This window comes from Sapajus apella, unplaced genomic scaffold (assembly GCF_009761245.1).
Source record: "Sapajus apella isolate SASKATOON/1434 unplaced genomic scaffold, GSC_monkey_1.0 scaffold36, whole genome shotgun sequence".
Taxonomy (NCBI): domain Eukaryota; kingdom Metazoa; phylum Chordata; class Mammalia; order Primates; family Cebidae; genus Sapajus; species Sapajus apella.
The window spans coordinates 29,174,385-29,192,684 of NW_022436976.1; the positions used below are offsets into that span (position 1 = coordinate 29,174,385).

The following is an 18,300-nucleotide window of genomic DNA, read 5'->3' on the forward strand; positions in this document are numbered from 1 at the left end:
ATGTTCTCCAACCGATCTCAGAAATAGTGAAGGGTATATCAGAAACTAAAACCAAGGGCCTGGCCATCACTTGCCCCTTTCTTGTGAATTTTTGTTTGAGCTACACCCACAGAAATGAATTAATGAGAAAGTGGCATACCCGTTTGAAAACGTGAAGGAGAAAAGCTTGAAAATGAGGGTAGAGGGAAAATCTTAAGCAAAGTCCAGAAAGGAAACTTTTCTCAGCATCCTTACCATCCTATTCCTGTTGTTACCACTAAGCATTATGTTGCTTATCATGTCCTTTTATGCTTTTTGGGCCCTACAAGTCCCAGTAGTTTTTATCTGTCTACTGTTCCATATTTAATTAATCTCCCTTGAGAGCAGCAATATGTGGAAGGGGGAGATGAACTGCTCAGCTGAACAGTTCGTGTATTACAAAGTCTTAGACCCTCTGAGATAACCTAGGCTGACTGCCAGTTTTGGGAGAGGTTCCAAATTCACTAGCACTAGAAAGAGATGTGAGAGAGGAGCTGGATTCTAGATTCTAGTACCAGTTCTGCCATTTATTCCATGTGCAACCATGGGCATATCACTTCCTTTTTACACCCACAGTGTTCCAGTTGTTTCCTGCATATAATGGAAGGGGGACTCTGGAGACACTTTGCGGGCAATAGACAAGATATAGATGTAGATATTCAGGTGCTCCTCAATTTATGATGCAGATATGTCCCAAGAAACTCATTGCAATTCCAAAATATGTTAAGTTAAAAGTGCATTTAATACATCTACCAAACATCATAGCTTAACCTAACCCATCTTAAACATGCCCAGAATACTTACATCAGCCTACAGTTGGGCAAAATCATCCAACACAAAGCCTGCCTGTAATAAAGTGTTGACTGTCTCTGTAATTTATTGAATATTGTACTGAAAGTGGAAACAGAATGGTCTTAAGAGTACTCAGAGTAGGTTTCTGCTGAATGCATGTTACGTTCACACCATTGTAAAGTAGCAAATCGCGTCAGACCATTGTAAGGCAGGGAACATCAGTGTAGATGTACAGATACAGAGATGTATTTTGTGAGGGCAGAAGATGGTAAAATAATTTGCCCAAGGTCATTACCTATAGTGAGATGGAATTATGTTGTTCTACCCTGAAGTTCTTTTTGAATACAAAGTTCAGAGTTTTGTGATTTTTTTTTTTTTTTTTTTTTTTTTTTTGATACTGAGTTTCACTCTTATTGCCCAGGCTGGAGTAAAATGGTATGATCTCGGCTCACCGCAACCTCTGCCTCCCAGGTTCAAGCAATTCTCCTGCCTCAGCCTTCCAAGTAGCTGGGACTACAGGCATGCACCACCACGCCCGGCTAATTTTTGTATTTTTTTAGTGGAGACACAGCTTCTCCATGTTAGTCACGCTGGTCTTGAACTCCTGACCTCAGGTGATCTGCCCACCTCAGCCTCCCAAAGTGCTGGGATTACAGGCGTGAGCCACTGCGCTCGGCCGAGTTTTGTGATTTTAAGTCCAATTGTAGGTTGGATCTAGATCTACCAAGAGATCCAACAGAACATGAGGCTTATAAATTGTAGTCCTGACTATGAAAGAAGAGAGAGTTTACTTCCTGTGGGCAACGAGACCCTATGCACAAAGGCAGACCCTGGCCTTAGCAGATTAGATGTTTTCTGAGAGAAAATTATTGGCATGATAACCTGCAGTCCCATAATATTTGATCCAGATGAGAATGCTAATGTTTTTAAGATGCAAATCTGATTACCTTTTTCTCAAAACTATTCATTGGCTCCATAAAACATTTAGAACAAATATCCAGTTCCTTACCAAGGCAAGTAAATACTTCATGGCTATCCCCATTCTACTTCTCTAGTTCTGTCTCTCACTAAAATTAACTCACTACCGCCCCATCCACATAGCCTATAGAGCTTAGACTCTGCCCTGGTGTCTCATTCCTCCATGCTTTGAACATGGCATTCCCTTGGTCTTAAATGTACCTGTCCTCCTCCAGCCTTTTATTCTCAAAGTTCTAGTTTTCCCTCAAAATTTGATCAAATATTATCCCTTCTTGAATGCCTTCCCTGAACTTCTCTTCCCAAACCTGGATTACCTATGTTTCCTTTGTGTTTTGTGTTCCCATAACATCCTGTGCACACCTTGTGACATCTGTTAATATCAGAGAAACCATTTTCCTTGGAGTAAGAGAATCCCAGGGCAAGAAGGGAAATCCAGTGTCATCAATATGTTACTTGAGATATGTCAGCTCATCTTTCTGAACATGGCTTTTTTCCCTTAACTCTTTTTTGTCTTTTGTCAATCAACAGTGCATTTTCCATTTTGCTGCCTGATTTAGGTAAGTGCCATTTGCTTATTGTTGACCAAAAGTACTCAGCTTTTGTATATTCAGAGGCAGGGAAAAAGAAATGGTAACCCTTCCTGCATTTCCACATTTGATGAAAAATTGATCTACCAAAACCAAGGAAGATGTTTCACACAGCAGTATTTTTCTTATACTTTGGAGAAAAAATATTTTACTATATTTCATGCCCTGGGACAGATGTGTTGCTCTTAAAATCCTAGAAAAATAAATATTATAATCCCTTTTCAGAGAAGCTATAGGACCTACATCCATATTTAAGTAATCCAGAATTTGTATTCCAGTCTCTCTATGAAACTCATGCATTTTGCATTCTATCATACTGCCTTTTGAAGGAATTGACATCCTTCATCCTAATTAAGACACTATACGTTGAATATGATCACATTGCCACCAGCAAACTAATTGAATCGAGAATCGGTCATTGGAATATTGTTTGCTTTTCCATTAAAACAATAGTGCATAAATTAGCACAGTTCTTGATACTTAGTAGGCTGTCAAAACACATTCAGGGTATTGAATTTGTCAGTAAAAGAGGGTCATGTGTTTTGTTGTTTGTTAATTTTTGTTTAGGGGCTCTAGCCTGTGGCTACCTGGATGTCACTCGAACTTGACAATTCAAATATATATTTCATAAATATGAGTTTGCTAAACTAAAAAAAAATGATGATTATATACACCTGTTAAAATCCCATGTCTCAACATATCCTTTGTCTGTGTTTAAAAGAAAAAAAGCTGACCTAGGATAGACATGCATTTTATACCCACCCACATTTAAAGGTACTTAATAAAATAAGGAAGTGAATAATGATACCAGAAGGTATCAAATTTGTTCAGTGGTAAATCACCTGAAAATCATGTAATTCTATGTAGAGTGCCAAGGAATGTGAATATCCTAAACTGAAAATGTCTAATTATTATTATGCACTAAGTCAGATGCAACATTATGCAAGATTATTGTAAAGGAGCAATTGCCAATGATTTGAAATTAAAACCATGGAAGAAAAATCAACATTACTATTTTGTTAAGCTGTTCCCCTCCCTCCACTGGAGTTAAGAAAAGACCTCTCACCTTTCTAGCAGCATAGCGTATTTGTCCAATTCCAGAAAGATGGGAACCTAAGCCAGGCACGGTGGCTCACACTTGTGATCCCAGAACTTTGAGAGGCCGAGGCGGGCGGATCACCTGAGGTCAGGAGTTGAAGACCAGCCTGGCCAACATGGTGAAACCGTCTCTACTAAAAATGCAAAAATTAGGCAGCTATGGCGGCAGGTGCCTGTAATCCCGGCTACTTAGGAGGCTGAGGCAGGAGAATCGCTTGAACCCGAGAGGCAGAGGTTGCAGTGAACCGACAAGATCCCACCATTGCATTCCAGCCTGGGGGACAAGAGTAAGACTTTGTCAGAAAGAAAGAGAGAAAGAGAGAGAGAGAAGAAAGAAAGAGAAAAGAAAGATGGGAACCTAGTCTAAAAATGAGTCTTTGAGCAACTCATATTTTTTTGGAACTCTATGTGAAATCAAATTAATATAAATATATGTTTTGAGATACTGAGACATTACACTATTTTTTTTAATCTTTCAGTTGAATTTCTTCCCAAATAGAGAATATTTTTCTGTATTCTTCTAGCCTATCTATATTCTGTGATCAGATTTTGCTAAAACAGACCTGAAGATGCACCCAGATAATTAAGTAATTGAGTATAATTTGGAAAGTCAGTGATTACATAAACCATGCTTAATAATAGACTATTTTGATCCTGTCTTGACCCTAGAACTTAGGTCTCAGGAAGTTATTAACTATGATGATGTGGACCTGAGTGAAAAAGAGTCAAAGTAAGTCAATTTACTTTATTGGTCATCCCTGCTGATATTTGACCCATTTCCTGATGCTTTCTTAATTATGATCACAGAACCATCTTTTCAGATCGTTGGAGATAAGTCAACTTGAGATAGTCTTCTCACTAAGAGGGGAAAAATTGGAAACATAGATGATCCAACAGTGGTAGGGGATTCAAAAGGCATTGGAGATTTTGAGTCTGTTTCTGTTTTTTTATCTTTGAATTTAGACTTGAAATTCTGTTCAACACATTTATTTAATTATCTCCAGTGTACACAACAACATGGAGGATAGCAAGCACTATTTGACAGAACCTCTGTATTCAAGGACTAACAACTATAATTTATCAAAAAAGATGGCCAGATGCAGTGGCTCATGCCTGTAATCCCAGCACCTGGAGAGGCTGAGGCAGGTGGATTACCTGAGTCTAGAAGTTCAAGACCAGGCTGGGCAACCTGGTAAAATCCCATCTCTACTAAAAATACAAAAAACTAGCCAGGCATAGTGGTGCATGCCTATAGTCCCAGCTATTCAGGAGACTGAGGGGGGAGGATAGCTTGAGCCTTCCAGGTGAAAGTTGTAGTGAGCTGAGCTCACACCACTAGACTCCAGCCGGGGCAATGGAACCTGCGCAATGGAGCCAGGCCCTGTTTTTTTGTTTTGTTTTTTCTTTAAAAAGCCATCCTTAAGCCCCTTCTCCAGTCACTTGTTATTTATACCTTTTCTCTTAACCAACTGGTTAAAAATAAAAGTCTCCTCTGCTCAGGTATGGTTCATCTTTCCGTGCTCACTGCAGTTAGGTTTCCTATTATACCATTTAACTTATTTTTGGTAAGGTCACTAATAACTCCTTTGTTAAATCTAATGAATACTGTTAAGTCCTTATATTATTTGTCTTCTCTGTATCTTAAACTGTGAACTATGCCATCCTCCAAAGGAAAAAAAGTACTTCTGTAGGTTCCCATGTTTTTGTTATCTCTTTGTTATTTGATGTTATTTTTAAGTTGACATATAATAATTGTACATATTTTTCAGGTACATAGTGATGTTTTCATACATAAAATGTATAGTGATCAGATCAGGGTAATTAGCATATCCATCATCAAACATTTATCATTTCTTTGTGTTGAGAATATTCAATATCCTCCTTCTAGCTATTTGAGACCACATAATATATTATTGTTAACTGTAGTTATCTTACGGTAGTTGGATTAGTCCATTTATATACTGCTATAAAGAAATATCTAAGAAATACACTGCTATAAAGAAATACCTAATAACAATATGTTATTGTTAACTGTAGTTATCTTAGGGTAGTTGGATTAGTCCATTTATACACTGCTATAAAGAAATACCTAATAATTAATAAAGGAAAGAGGTTTAATTGATTCACAGTTCTGCATGTCTGGGGAGGCCTCAGGAAACTTACAATCATGGCAGAAAGGGAAGAGGCGCATCTTATATGGCAGTGGATGAGAGAGAAAAGAGAGTGACGGGGAGAAGAACCCTTTATGAAGCCATAAGCGCTCATGAGAACTCATTCACCATCATGAGAATACCATGGAGAAAACAGCCCCCATGATCCAGTCACCTCCCTCCATAGATATGTGGGGATTACAATTTAAGGTGTGATTTAGGTGGGGACACAAAGCCTAACCATATCAGGGGTATAGAACACTAGAACATATTCCTCATATTTCACTGTATATTGTATCCCACAGATCTCTCCCTATTCCCTACTTTCCCAGCCTTTAGCATCCTCTGTTCTACTCTTTAATTCTAGGAGAGCAAACTTTTAGCTTCCATATATGAGTGAGAACATGTCATGCTTACTTTCTATTCCTGGCTTATTTCACTTAACATAATGTCCTCTAGTTCTATCCGTGTTGCTGCGAATGACATTATTTCATTATTTTTTATGGCTGAGTAGTGCTCTGCCATATGTATGTCACATTTTCTCTACCATTCATTTGATGTGGGATACCTAAGTTGATTCCATATGTTGGCTATTGCATATAGTACTGCAATAAACATGGGAGCATAGATGTCACTTTGATAAAATGATCTCATTTCCTTTGGATTAATACCCAGCAATGGAACTGCTGGATCACAGGGTAGATTGCAGTTTCTTAGGAACCTCCATACTGTTATCCATAGGTGTGGTACTACTTCATATTCCCACTAAGAATGAAGAAGAGTTTCCTATTCTCCACATCTGTGCTAGTATGTGTTATTTTTTGTCTTTTTGATGACCACCATCCTAACAGGGATGAAATGATACCTCATTGTGGTTTTGATTTGCATTTCCCTGGTGATTAGTGATGTTGAACATTTTAAAATATGTTTATTGGTCATTTTAATGCCACCTTTTGAGACATGTCTGTTCATTTGCCCATTTTTAATTGCATTTTTTTTCTGTTAAGCTGTTTGAGTTCCTTGTATATTCTGGGCATTAATCACCTGTCAGATTAATAGTTTGTAAATATTTTCTTCCATTCTGTAAGTTGTTTTTGCACTCTGTTGTTTCTTTTACTGTGCAGAAGCTTCTTATATTGCTATAATCCCATTTGTTCATTTTTGCTTTTGTTACCTGTGCTATTGGATCTTAGTCAAAAAATATTTTCCTAGACCAAATGCCCTGAAGTGTTTCCCCTATGTTTTCTTCTAATAGTTGTATAGGTTTGGGTCTTTTTTTTTTCCCATTTATTTATTTTATTGCATTTTAGGTTTTGGGGTACATGTGAGGAACATGCAAATTTGTTGCATAGGAACACACGTGGCAGTGTGATTTGCTGCCTTCCTCCCCATCACCTACATCTGGCATTTCTCCCCTTGCTATCTCTCCCCAGCTTCCCACCCCCCACCATCCCTCCCCTATTTCCCCCCAACTGACCCCAGTGTGTAGTGCTCCCCTCCTTGTGTCCATGTGTTCTCATTGTTCAACACCCGCCTATGAGTGAGAACATGCGGTGTTTGATCTTCTGCTCTTGTGTCAGTTTGCTGAGAATGATGGTTTCCAGGTTCATCCATGTCCCTACAAAGGACCCAAACTCATCGTTTTTGATGGCTGCATAATATTCCATGGTGTATATGTGCCACATTTTCCCTATCCAGTCTATCATCGATGGGCATTTGGGTTGGTTCCAGGTCTTTGCTATTGTAAACAGTGCTGCAATGAACATTCGTGTGCACGTGTCCTTATAGTAGAATGATTTGTAATCCTTTGGATATATACCCAGTAATGGGATTGCTGGGTCAAATGGAATTTCTATTTCTAGGTCCTTGAGGAATCGTCACACTGTCTTCCACAATGGTTGAACTAATTTACACTCCCACCAACAGTGTAAAAGTGTTCCTATTTCTCCACATCCTCTCCAGCATCTGTTGTCTCCAGATTTTTTAATGATCGCCATTCTAACTGGCGTGAGATGGTATCTCAATGTAGTTTTGATTTGCATTTCTCTGATGACCAGTGATGATGAGCATTTTTTCATATGTTTGTTGGCCTCACGTATGTCTTCTTTTGTAAAGTGTCTGTTCATATCCTTTGCCCACTTTTGAATGGGCTTGTTAGTTTTTTTCTTGTAAATCTGTTTTAGTTCTTTGTAAATTTTAGATATCAGCCCTTTGTCAGATGGGTAAACTGCAAAATTTTTTTCCCAATCTGTTGGTTGCCGATTCACTCTAATGATTGTTTCTTTTGCTGTGCAGAAGCTGTGGAGTTTGATTAGGTCCCATTTGTCTATTTTGGCTTTTGTTGTCAAAGCTTTTGGTGTTTTGGTCATGAAGTCCTTGTCTACACCTACGTCCTGAATGGTTTTGCCTAGATTTTCTTCTAGGGTTTTTATGGTGTTAGGTCTTATGTTTAAGTCTTTAATCCATCTGGAGTTAATTTTAGTGTAAGGTGTCAGGAAGGGGTCCAGTTTCTGCTTTCTGCACATGGCTAGCCAACTTTCCCAACACCATTTACTGAACAGGGAATCCTTTCCCCATTGCTTGTTTTTGTCTGCTTTGTCAAAGATCAGGTGGTTGTAGATACGTTGTGTTGCCTCCGAGACCTCTGTTCTGTTCCATTGGTCTATATCTCTGTTTTGGTACCAGTACCATGCTGTTTTGATTACTGTAGCCATGTAGTATAGTTTGAAGTCTGGTAGTGTGATGCCCCCCGCTTTGTTCTTTTTGCTTAGAATTGACTTGGCTATGCGGGCTCTCTTTTGGTTCCATATGAAGTTTAAGGTGTTTTTTTCCAGTTCTGCAAAGAAGGTCATTGGTAGCTTGATGGGGATAGCATTGAATCTGTAAATTACTTTGGGCAGTTTTGGGTCTTACATTTAAAGTCTTTGATCTATTTTTGTTTGATTTTTCTATGGGGTAAGAGATGGGGGGGAAATCCAGTTTTATTCTTCTGTATATAGATATCCAGTTTTCCCAGCACCATGTATTGAAAAGACTGTTCTTCCCCAACTGAGTCTTCTTGGTGTCTTGGACATAAAGCAGGTGGCTGTAGATACATGGATTAACTTCTGGGTTCTCTATCCTGTTCCATTGGTTTATGTGTCTGTTTTATGCCAATACCATACTGTTTTGGTTACTAGAGCTTTGTAAAATATTTTGAAGTCTGGTACTGTACTGTATACAGATTTGTTCTTTTGCTCAAAATTGCTTCAGCTATTTGGGGTCTTTTGTGATTCCAACAAATTTTAAGATTGTGTTTTCTATTTCTGTGAAGAGTGGCGTTGGCATTTTGTTGGGGATTGCATTGAATCTGTTGACTGTCTTGGGTAGAATGGTCATTTTAACAATATTAATTCTTCCAATCTATGAACATGAGATGTCCTTCCATTTGTTTATGTCATCCACAGTTGATTTCATCAGTTTTTTGTCATTTTCTTTGTAGAGGTCTTTCACCTCCTTGGCTAAATTATTCCTATTTTTTTTGTAGCTATTATAAACTAGATTTCCGTCTTGATCTCTTTTTCAGCTAGTTCATTGTTCATGTATAGTAATGCTACTAATTTTTATATGTTGATTTTGTAGTCTACAATTTTATTGAATTTATCAGTTCTAATAGTTTCTTGGTAAAGTTGTTAGGTTTTTCTAGATATAAGATCACTTTGCCTGCAAACAGGGACAATTTTACATCCTCCTTTCCCACTTGAATGCCCTTTATTTCTTTTGCTTGCCTAATTGATCTGGCTGGAACTTACAGTACTTTGTTGAATACTAATGGTGAGAGTGGGCATCCATGTCTTATTCCAGTTTTTAGAGGAAAACCTTCCAGATTTTCTCAGATAGGTAAAATGTTAGCTGTGGGTTTGTTATATATGGCCTTTATTATGTTGAGGTATTTTCTTTCCATAACTAATTTATTGAGAGCTTTTATTATGAAGGGATGTTAAATTTTGACAAATGCTTTTTCTGCATCTATTGAAATTATCATATGGTTTTTGTTCTGCATTCTATTGCAGTGATGTTTCATGTGTATTGATTTGCCTATGTTGAATGACCCAACTTTGTTGACTGCAGGCATGTTCCTGGTGGTCTGATTGATGGGCATCAATGTGACCATGGAAAGGGTGCTGGCTAGAGAATTTCAGGCTTCACAAGATGAAGCCAGTGATTCATGAGCTGAGCTGAAACCTTCCCAGCCTGATACTTCTCTGTCACAGCAACCCTCCATGATAGATTAGAATTGTTCCCAATTGGCCAGGTGCAGTGGGTCATGCCTGTAAATCCAGCTCTTTGGGAGGCAGAAGTGGAAAGATCACTTGAGGTCAGAAGTTGGAGACCAGCCTGGACAACATAGTGGAGCTCCATCTCTATTTTTTTAATTTAAAAAATTATTTTAGATTGTTTCAGATGAGAACATTGAGGCTAAGAGTTACTAACTTGTCCACGCTATTGAGTACAGAAGTAAGTCTGAGATCTGGCTGGCTTGCCCCCAGGCTGGTGCTCTTTCCTGCCACCTACCCTCTCTCTGGGGATACGCTCACCAAGTGAGCCCAGGGATCAGTGTGTGAGCTTACAGAGGGAGAACAGCCTGGTTGTATGTAGGAAGGATGCCCTGGGGGTGAGGTGCTTTTGTTTTTTTGTAACAGGGTCTTTCTCTGTCACTAAGGGTGGAGTGCAGCAGTGGCATGATCATGATTCACTGCAGCCTCAACCTCCTGGACTCGGGGATCTATCCCACTAATATGTTTTTGCATTTCTGGGATATATCATACTACATTACAGTGTATTATCTTTTTGATGTGTTGTCATATTGAGTTTGCTAGTATTTTGTTGAGGATTTTTGTGTCTATGTTCATCAGGGATATTGACCTGTAATTTTCTTTTCTTTTTTGTATTCTTGTCTGCTTTTGGTATCAGGGTTATGCTGGCCTCATAGAATTAGGAAGAGTTCATTCTGCTTCAGTGTTTTGGAATAGTTTGAGAAGACTTGGTATTAATTCTTTTTTAAAGGAAAACTGCTCTGATCATTACTTCTTTTCTTCTACTAACTTTGGATTTGGTTTGTTCTTATTTAAAGGTTCAGTAGAATTCATCAGGGAAGCCATCCAGTCCCAGACTTTTCTTTTTTGGGAGATTCTTTATTACTGATTCAACCTCATTACTTGTTATTGGCCTTTTCAAGTTTTCTAATTTTTTCTTGGTTCAATCTTAGTAAATTGTGTATTTCCATGAATTTAGCTATTTCCTCTAGGTTTTCTTAATTGTTAGCATATAGTTGTTCACAGTAGTCTCTAAGTGATGTCTCTTTTTTCACTTCGAACTTTATTTACTTGAACTTGACCTCCCATCTAGTTTCCTCTACACTCTCCCCTCCCTTTTCCCCTCCCCTCTTGTCCCCCCCTCCCCTACTCCCTCCCATCCCCTCTCCTCCTCACCCTGTCTCTCTCTCTAGTCTAGGTATTAGTTTGTCAATTTTGTTTCTTTTCAAAACACCAACTTTTTGTTTCATTGATCTTTTGCACTTTATCTAAATTTTATGACTGCTCTGATTTTCATTAGTTTTTTTCTTCTACTAACTTTGGATTTGGTTTGTTCTTCCTTTTCTAATTCTTTGGGACAAATCATTAGGTTTTTTGAAATCTTTGTAGTTTTTGATGTAGGCATTTATTGCAAGTTATTATATAACTTGCCTCTTAATATTATTTTTGCTGTGTCCTATAAGTTTGGCATGTTGTGTTTCTATTTTCATTTGTCTCAAAGAATTTTTAAGTATCATCCTTAATTTCTTCCTTCACCCATTGGTTATTAAGAAGCTTGTTGTTCGATTTCATATATTTGTACCGTTTTAAATGTCTCCCTTGCTATTGATGTTTAGTTTTAATCCACTGGGGTCAGATAAAATACTTAATATGATTTTGATTTTTAAAAACTTGTTGATACTTGTTTTGTGCCCTAACATATGGACAGTTCTGGAGAATATTCCATTAATAATGAAAAGAATGTATACTATACAGAACATGAGTGACATGTTCTGTAGATGTCTATTAAGTTCTGTAGATGTCTGTTAGGTCCATTTGGTCTATGGTGCAGTTTAAATAGGATGTTTCTTTGTTGGTTCTCTTTCTAGATAATCTGTCCTGTGCTTAGAGTGGGATGCTGAAGTCTCCCAACTATTATTGTATTGAGGTGTATCTCTCCCTTTTGACCTAATAATATTTGCCTTATATATCTGGGAGCTTCAGTGTTGGGTGCACTGAAGATGGAGCCCCAAATTTCATTATTTTGCTCTCTATGTTGGTGACTTTTTCAATAAACACACAGTTGCTCAGGCTGGAACACCTCCTCCTCTTGTGCCCTTCCCTTCCCATCACTCTCTTCCAATAAATCAAACTGTTCCTACTTTTCCCATCCCCACTGCACAGCCACAATTCAGAATCTTACTGTTTCTCAACCAGTTTACTACAACTCAATGGTCATCTTGCCTCCATTTCAGTTTATTCTCTAAACTTTCTTAAATACAATGTGACCACCTGCCACCCAACAGCTAAAGCTGTGTAGTGGTTAACCATCACTTTCAGAATGAAGTCAAAACTGCTTAGGAGACATAAAATTTATTCATAATCCAGCCGCTGGCAACCTCTTTAGCTTCCTCTGTTCTTCCTGCTTACCCACTATTCCTGTGTTCCATCCATACTGTAATACTTGGAGTTCCTTAGACCAGATACACTGTCCAACATTTCCAAGCCTTCACATTTGTTCCAACTTCATCAATTCATTCAACAAATATCTATTAAACAGGTCCTTTGTGCCACGGCACTGTGCTAGGTTTTGGGTATAAAGCAGTGAACAAAAGAGATTTAATTCCTATTCCCGTGGGACTAGAGAGACCAATAAATAAACAAATAAAAAATAACTGTATAATTACACATTGGAATTTGGTTGCTTTGAAACAGGATATTTTTGAAAGAGAGTGAATACAGTGTGTGTGCTGGTAGGTATATTAAAGTTTTGATAGCTGGGGAAAGCCTCTTCAAGGAGGTGATACTTTAAGAACAAAAGAATAGTTCTACTTGTAACACACTTAGTCATATTTTTTGGCCTGGCTATTTTATCCCTCGTTTTTTTAAAACTGAATTCAGATTTTACTTTTTTTCTAAGAAGCCCTCTCTGACTTTATCAATTTAAGTTTGGTACTTCCTTTTTTTATCAAGGCATTTTTCTCAGAATGGTTAATGGTCTGTTTTCTTGACTTTCTTATCTACTAGACTGGGAACACTTTGAGGCTCGGACTGTGGCTTTCATATTTGTACCATGTGCTTAATACCAAAACATAATTTGATAAATTAATTAACAAATACCTGCTCTAAAAATGTGCAAGGTAATCTGGAAGCTCAGAATAGGTAGACATTACTGTTATTTAGGTGATCAAAAATCTTTGTGCCCACCTGAAACAGGAAAGACAGGTAAAATTTTGACAGGTGGAGACCGAGAGCGAAAGAAGATGAGAGAAAAGGGAGAAGCAAGAGGAGGAGTGGACAACTGTAAATTGAAAACACATGTGTTTGGAAAGTTTTGTTGGACCAAAAGGCATATATGATCAGGGAAGTGATGTTACAAGCAGGAAATGTAATTTGGCATAAGATGGAAGAGAACCCTGAAATATCAAATTAAGGCAAAGAATAAATTCGTTTTATCTTTCATTTGAGAGGGAGTCTTGCTATGTTGTCCAGGTTGAAATGCAGTGGCTATTCACAGGTGTGATCACAGCACACTGCACTTTGACCTCCTGGCCTCAAGCAATCCTCTCACCTCGGCCTCCCAAGTAGCTGGAGCTGCAAGTGCAAACCACTGAATCTGGATGAATTCTTTTTCTTAAAAAATCATTTGTAAAAATCAAAAGAAAACAAAAAGTTGTAAATAATGACACAATAAAAGTAGTAAAGCATGGTAAAACAAATTGCCCTGAACCCACCATTCAACGTAAGAACTAGAACATAACCAGTTAAAGAGGCCAAGGTATAAGCAATACAATACCTTGGCCTCTTTCCCTTGTACACATCATGTATCCCTTTCCTCAAGGTAACTGTTCTCATAAATTTGGTGTTTTCATTTCCTTCTTTAAAACAAGGATGGTTTTAACAAACGTATGATACAAATATTGTTTCATTTGGGATTTGAACATTAGGAAAATGAGATAGTATATAGAGTTCTGTAACTTTTTTATTCAAATAGAATCATTTTTCCTTGCATTTTATTCAAATAGAATATTTCATTTTTCCTTTCATTCATCTTAATGTTCTATAATATTCCATTGTATGTATATACCACAATTCATTTATCCATTCAGTTGTTGGTAAGTATTGTGGTAGTTCCTAAGTTTTTGGGCCCTTGCAAATAATACTGCCACAAATATTCTTATTCATGGTTTCTGTTAATGTGTGCAAGAATTTTTCTAGAAGATATACTTAAAAAGGGAAAAATGCAAATTATGGGGAATGCAGATTCATAAGAAAATGCCAACTTGTTTTCCAAAATGGTCATACTATGACCATCATTTCTTTCCTTGTAAAACTTAGTGATCAGTTTAAAGGATTGTTGCAATATTTACTTTGAAAACCAAATGAGTTAACAAACGTTAAGACTCTTAGCATAAGACCTGACACATAGATGCTAAAAAGTACTAATTATTTCTATAATAAAGACCTTCTCCCTTCCCTGCATCCTGTTTGCCCAGAATCACTGTTACATGCTAGTTGGCTTAGCCTTGTTTCACAGTGGAGTTCAGTTGCACTATTCACATTTTAAAGGCAAAAAAACAACGAAAACAAAAACAAAAAACCTGAGGCTCATAAAGGAGATGAAGTGTGATTATAAGCGGGCCAATCTCTTGCGTCTTGTTTCAAATTTGGAGTACCAGACATCAGGGGTCAGCAAACTATGGCCTGAAGACCAAATGTGGCCTGCCACTTGTTTCTGTGTATGAAGTTGCAACAGAAGAGCTGAAGAGTTGCCATAGAGATGATATGGCCTGCAAAGCCTAAAATATTTACTATATGGCCTTTCCAAGGATTATCAAAATATATTTCTAGATGGCTTAATTTTTTGTAAAACATAATTGCCCATGAAGTGTTGATGGTTCCACAAATGCATAATTCAGTCTTAATTTACTTGCTCAAAATATATATTTCTCCTCAGACATGAAGATAAACTGAAAACATGGAAGCCCAAGTTTCTGATACCAAAGGAAAAAGAGAAAAACGGTGCTGAAGAATCAGAAAGGTGGTAACACAGAGGCACTTAACGTTATAGCTTAACTGCTGCAATTTATACCTATTACTAGCTATGTGGCCTTAGATAAGTAATTAAATAATTCTCAGATTTTTCATCTACAAAATGAGAATAACAACACCTACATCATAGTGCAATTGAGAGGATTAGAAGGGACTAAGGATATACAAATACTGTCATACACATATATCTTCATCATCCTCCTCCCTATTTTTGGTGGATAGGAAGTAAGAAAAGATTTCAAGTTAGCTATTTTCAAACAATGAAAAATTCCCAGTCTTATTTTAGGTTATAAGAACTTTCCCCCATAAGACATAATGTAAATAAAACACCAATTAGAACTGAAATGTAACTTTGAGAAAAAAGGAAACTAGGTATTATATAGTAAGACTGACTTCCGTAAAATGCAATTCTAGTTATGACTAAAATTAGTGTTTGAATTTTAAAAGAAAATGTCTTACTGAGTCCATTTCTAACCTGCATTCATGTGATTAAAGTTCCCAAGTGGTTGTGAGAGGATGTTTTTACTGAGGCAGGTGGTTACTTACTGCACTCTGATCCCATCTTCTCAATTGCTAGGACATGGGGCAGGATATGAGGTACTTTCTTTGACAAATGACTTGAGGAAACCTTTGTCTAAATATTCACTGAGATGTGAACATTGTGTAGTCTGTCTGCTCTGGGAAACCTGTTAGAAAAATCCTACTGGGGTGCAGCAAAGGAAACCAGACATTAGCGTCTGAGACTCAGAGGATGGCATTGGGTAGCCCTTCTCATAAGTTTATTTTCTTTAGGTTTAGACTTGATGTAATTTATTTTTTCCAGGTTGGCAAGATGTATTAACAGACTAGAAAAGCAACTTTCTATCTTAAACTTCATAGTTCATCTTAAACTTTCAGTCTTAAACTTCATACTTGCACAGCATAACAAAGCAGAATTCCAAGAGGGCAACTATTAGTAATATTTTTTATCTTCCCCCAAAAAAGCTTTTTAGTATATTATTAACTACAAATAAGTTGTCTTAGGAAACGATTTTCCAGTGCCTTTTTATTATTATTATTTTTTTACAACACAGTGATATAACAGTATACTTTTATTCTGAACCAAGTAAATTTGTAAACATTACAGTAAGGTTAGTTATTTCTGTAGATTGATGTATCAATTTCTATATGCTCTTTGATCGTTTTAAAGTGATTTATACCATAATGTATTCTACCAATAAGAAATGCTTTCTATATTAGTTCAACCCTTTTATTAGTCTTTTATCAATCAAAGATGATGGCAAGTTTAAAGAGAATTTGGCCAAGGGTATCTGTGTTAGTCTGTTCATGTTGCTATAAAGGAATACCTGAGGCTGGATAATTTATAAAGAAGAGGCTTATTTAGCTCATGATTCTGGAGACTGTATACGAAGCATGGCATTGGCATCTGCTTCTGGCAAAGGCCTCAGGCTGCTTCCATTCATGGCAAAAGGTGAAGGTGAATGTGCAGGGATCACATGGCTTGAAAGGAAGCAAGAGAGACAAGACAGGTGCCAGGCTCATTTTAACAAATGAGGTGCCAGGCTCAAGGGAACTATGAGAGTTGAGGACAGCAGCAAGCCGTTCAGGAGGAAGACAACTCCATGACCCAAATATCTCTCATTAGGCCCCTCCTCCAACACTGGGGATTAAATGTCAACGTGAGGTTTGGAGGAGTTAAATTCCAAACCATAGCAGTATCCCAGGTATAACGGCATGAAAAGGATAGCTCACTTTCTAAGATGATCCCAGTAGACATTATATGTGCAGGGAAAAGAGCAGCTGATAAAGCTAGGAAGGTAGATCAGCCCAGATAATAAATTGCTAATGAATTTGGACTTTATCCTATTGGCAGTAGAAAGAAATCAAAAGGTTTTAAGCAATAGAGGGCATAACTTTTAGAAAAATGACTCTGCAGGCGGTTATGCCAATGGATTTGAGGAAGGAGAGGTAAGATGAAGATGGTGTCTCAGGCAGTAAGTAGTGATAATCTGAAATATGGCAGTGGCCATAATCTTGGAAATAAATGTCGGAGACACTTTGGAATAAAACTGACAGGACTTGGTTGGCTTTTTTACCTCTGTTAATATATTAAACTGCTAAAAAGAAAAACCAAATCTCACGTGAAGAGCAAGAGAGAGGAGTAAGAGAATAATCAGATACTTCTCTAGGGTTATTTACTTTTATGTGCTGAAATTTTTGCACATGCTTTGTGGCATCTTTATTTTCTTAATGGTATTCATCATCCAAATCATTCAGCAAACTGGAGAGTGCTTTGATTGAGCCATGTAGACCTATGATCCCCAATTAGGTTTAACAACTTAGAAAACCACACAAAGCAAGCTGCTTACTCATTCTTACTGGTTTCCATTAAATAATCTGAAGGTGAATGGGAACATTTATAAATGTTAAATGTTCCCTTTAAAAAAAAAAAGTTATGTCTCTAGGTCTCATTCAGATAAGTTTCTTGTTTACCTTCATTTGTTTAACCAATGTGATTTTATTCCAAGTTATCTTGCCATCAAAAATATTTTTTAATTAAAGAGAAAAGCAATTGGTATTATGCTGATCAGTTTGACAATTTAGTCTAACGGAAATATGTGTGTTTGTATTATGAACATACATACCTGTCTGTGTACATATAAATACAGATGCATGATTTTGTATATGTATTATTTTATATAAAATTATATACATAAATTATACCTGAAATTTATCCTGAAATGAAGTGACTTTGTAGTCTCAGAAACTTAGAGTTTTATTATTGTGCATTTTACCTACCTGCACATTTCTTGCTAGTTTCTCTCCTAGGAATTTCTTCAAAACCAAGGGGCAAAACTTAGAAAAGAACAGAATGAAAAGAGAAGAAAAACTCTTTAGAGAAAGATTTAAGGTATGTTCTCTTCTGAAGGTAAAAATTAGCAATATTAATAGCTAGGAGCTTTCATTAAAAAAAAAATTCTGGAAGTATGCTGTGCCTTTGGCTCTCTGAGATACAGACATAATATTTGATAAAAAAAAAAAAGCCAGGATTTCATTTCTATTTTTTCCTGATGCATATCTACATTGTCATGTCTATACATGCTATTCCTTCTTCCTGAAAAAACTCCTAAGTTGTTCTTGAAGGCTCTGTTCAAATGTCACCCACTCCTCCCTACCTCGTCCAGGTTAAGTTACTCCTTCAGCATATTTTGTATATCTAGTTTACAAATCTTTTATAACACTGATTAGTTGTATTAAAGCATTTGTATGTGTGCATGTGTGAATCTTGAACTAATTAATCTCTTGGGTCTGTTTTGAAGAAGAAACCCTGTCTCATTCAAATTTGTTCCC

At 37.1% G+C, this 18,300-nt stretch overlaps 1 protein-coding gene across 5 annotated transcripts in view; it reads left to right on the plus strand.

Annotated features, from left to right (window-relative positions):
* The window catches only part of FYB2 (FYN binding protein 2), a 116,137-nt gene that overhangs the window by 87,789 nt on the left and 10,048 nt on the right, over nucleotides 1-18,300 (plus strand). For 3 of the 5 annotated variants that reach the window (XR_004274665.1, XM_032296858.1, XM_032296859.1), the window contains exons 14-17: nucleotides 2,317-2,345; nucleotides 4,143-4,203; nucleotides 14,855-14,938; nucleotides 17,767-17,860. Coding sequence is in view for 3 of the 5 variants with exons in the window: in XM_032296858.1 (XP_032152749.1) it covers nucleotides 2,317-2,345; nucleotides 4,143-4,203; nucleotides 14,855-14,938; nucleotides 17,767-17,860 (268 nt within the window). In the remaining 2 variants the exon portion in view is untranslated. The remainder of the gene's footprint in view (nucleotides 1-2,316; nucleotides 2,346-4,142; nucleotides 4,204-14,854; nucleotides 14,939-17,766; nucleotides 17,861-18,300) is intronic. The other 2 variants (XR_004274666.1, XM_032296860.1) reach the window with 2 other exon arrangements.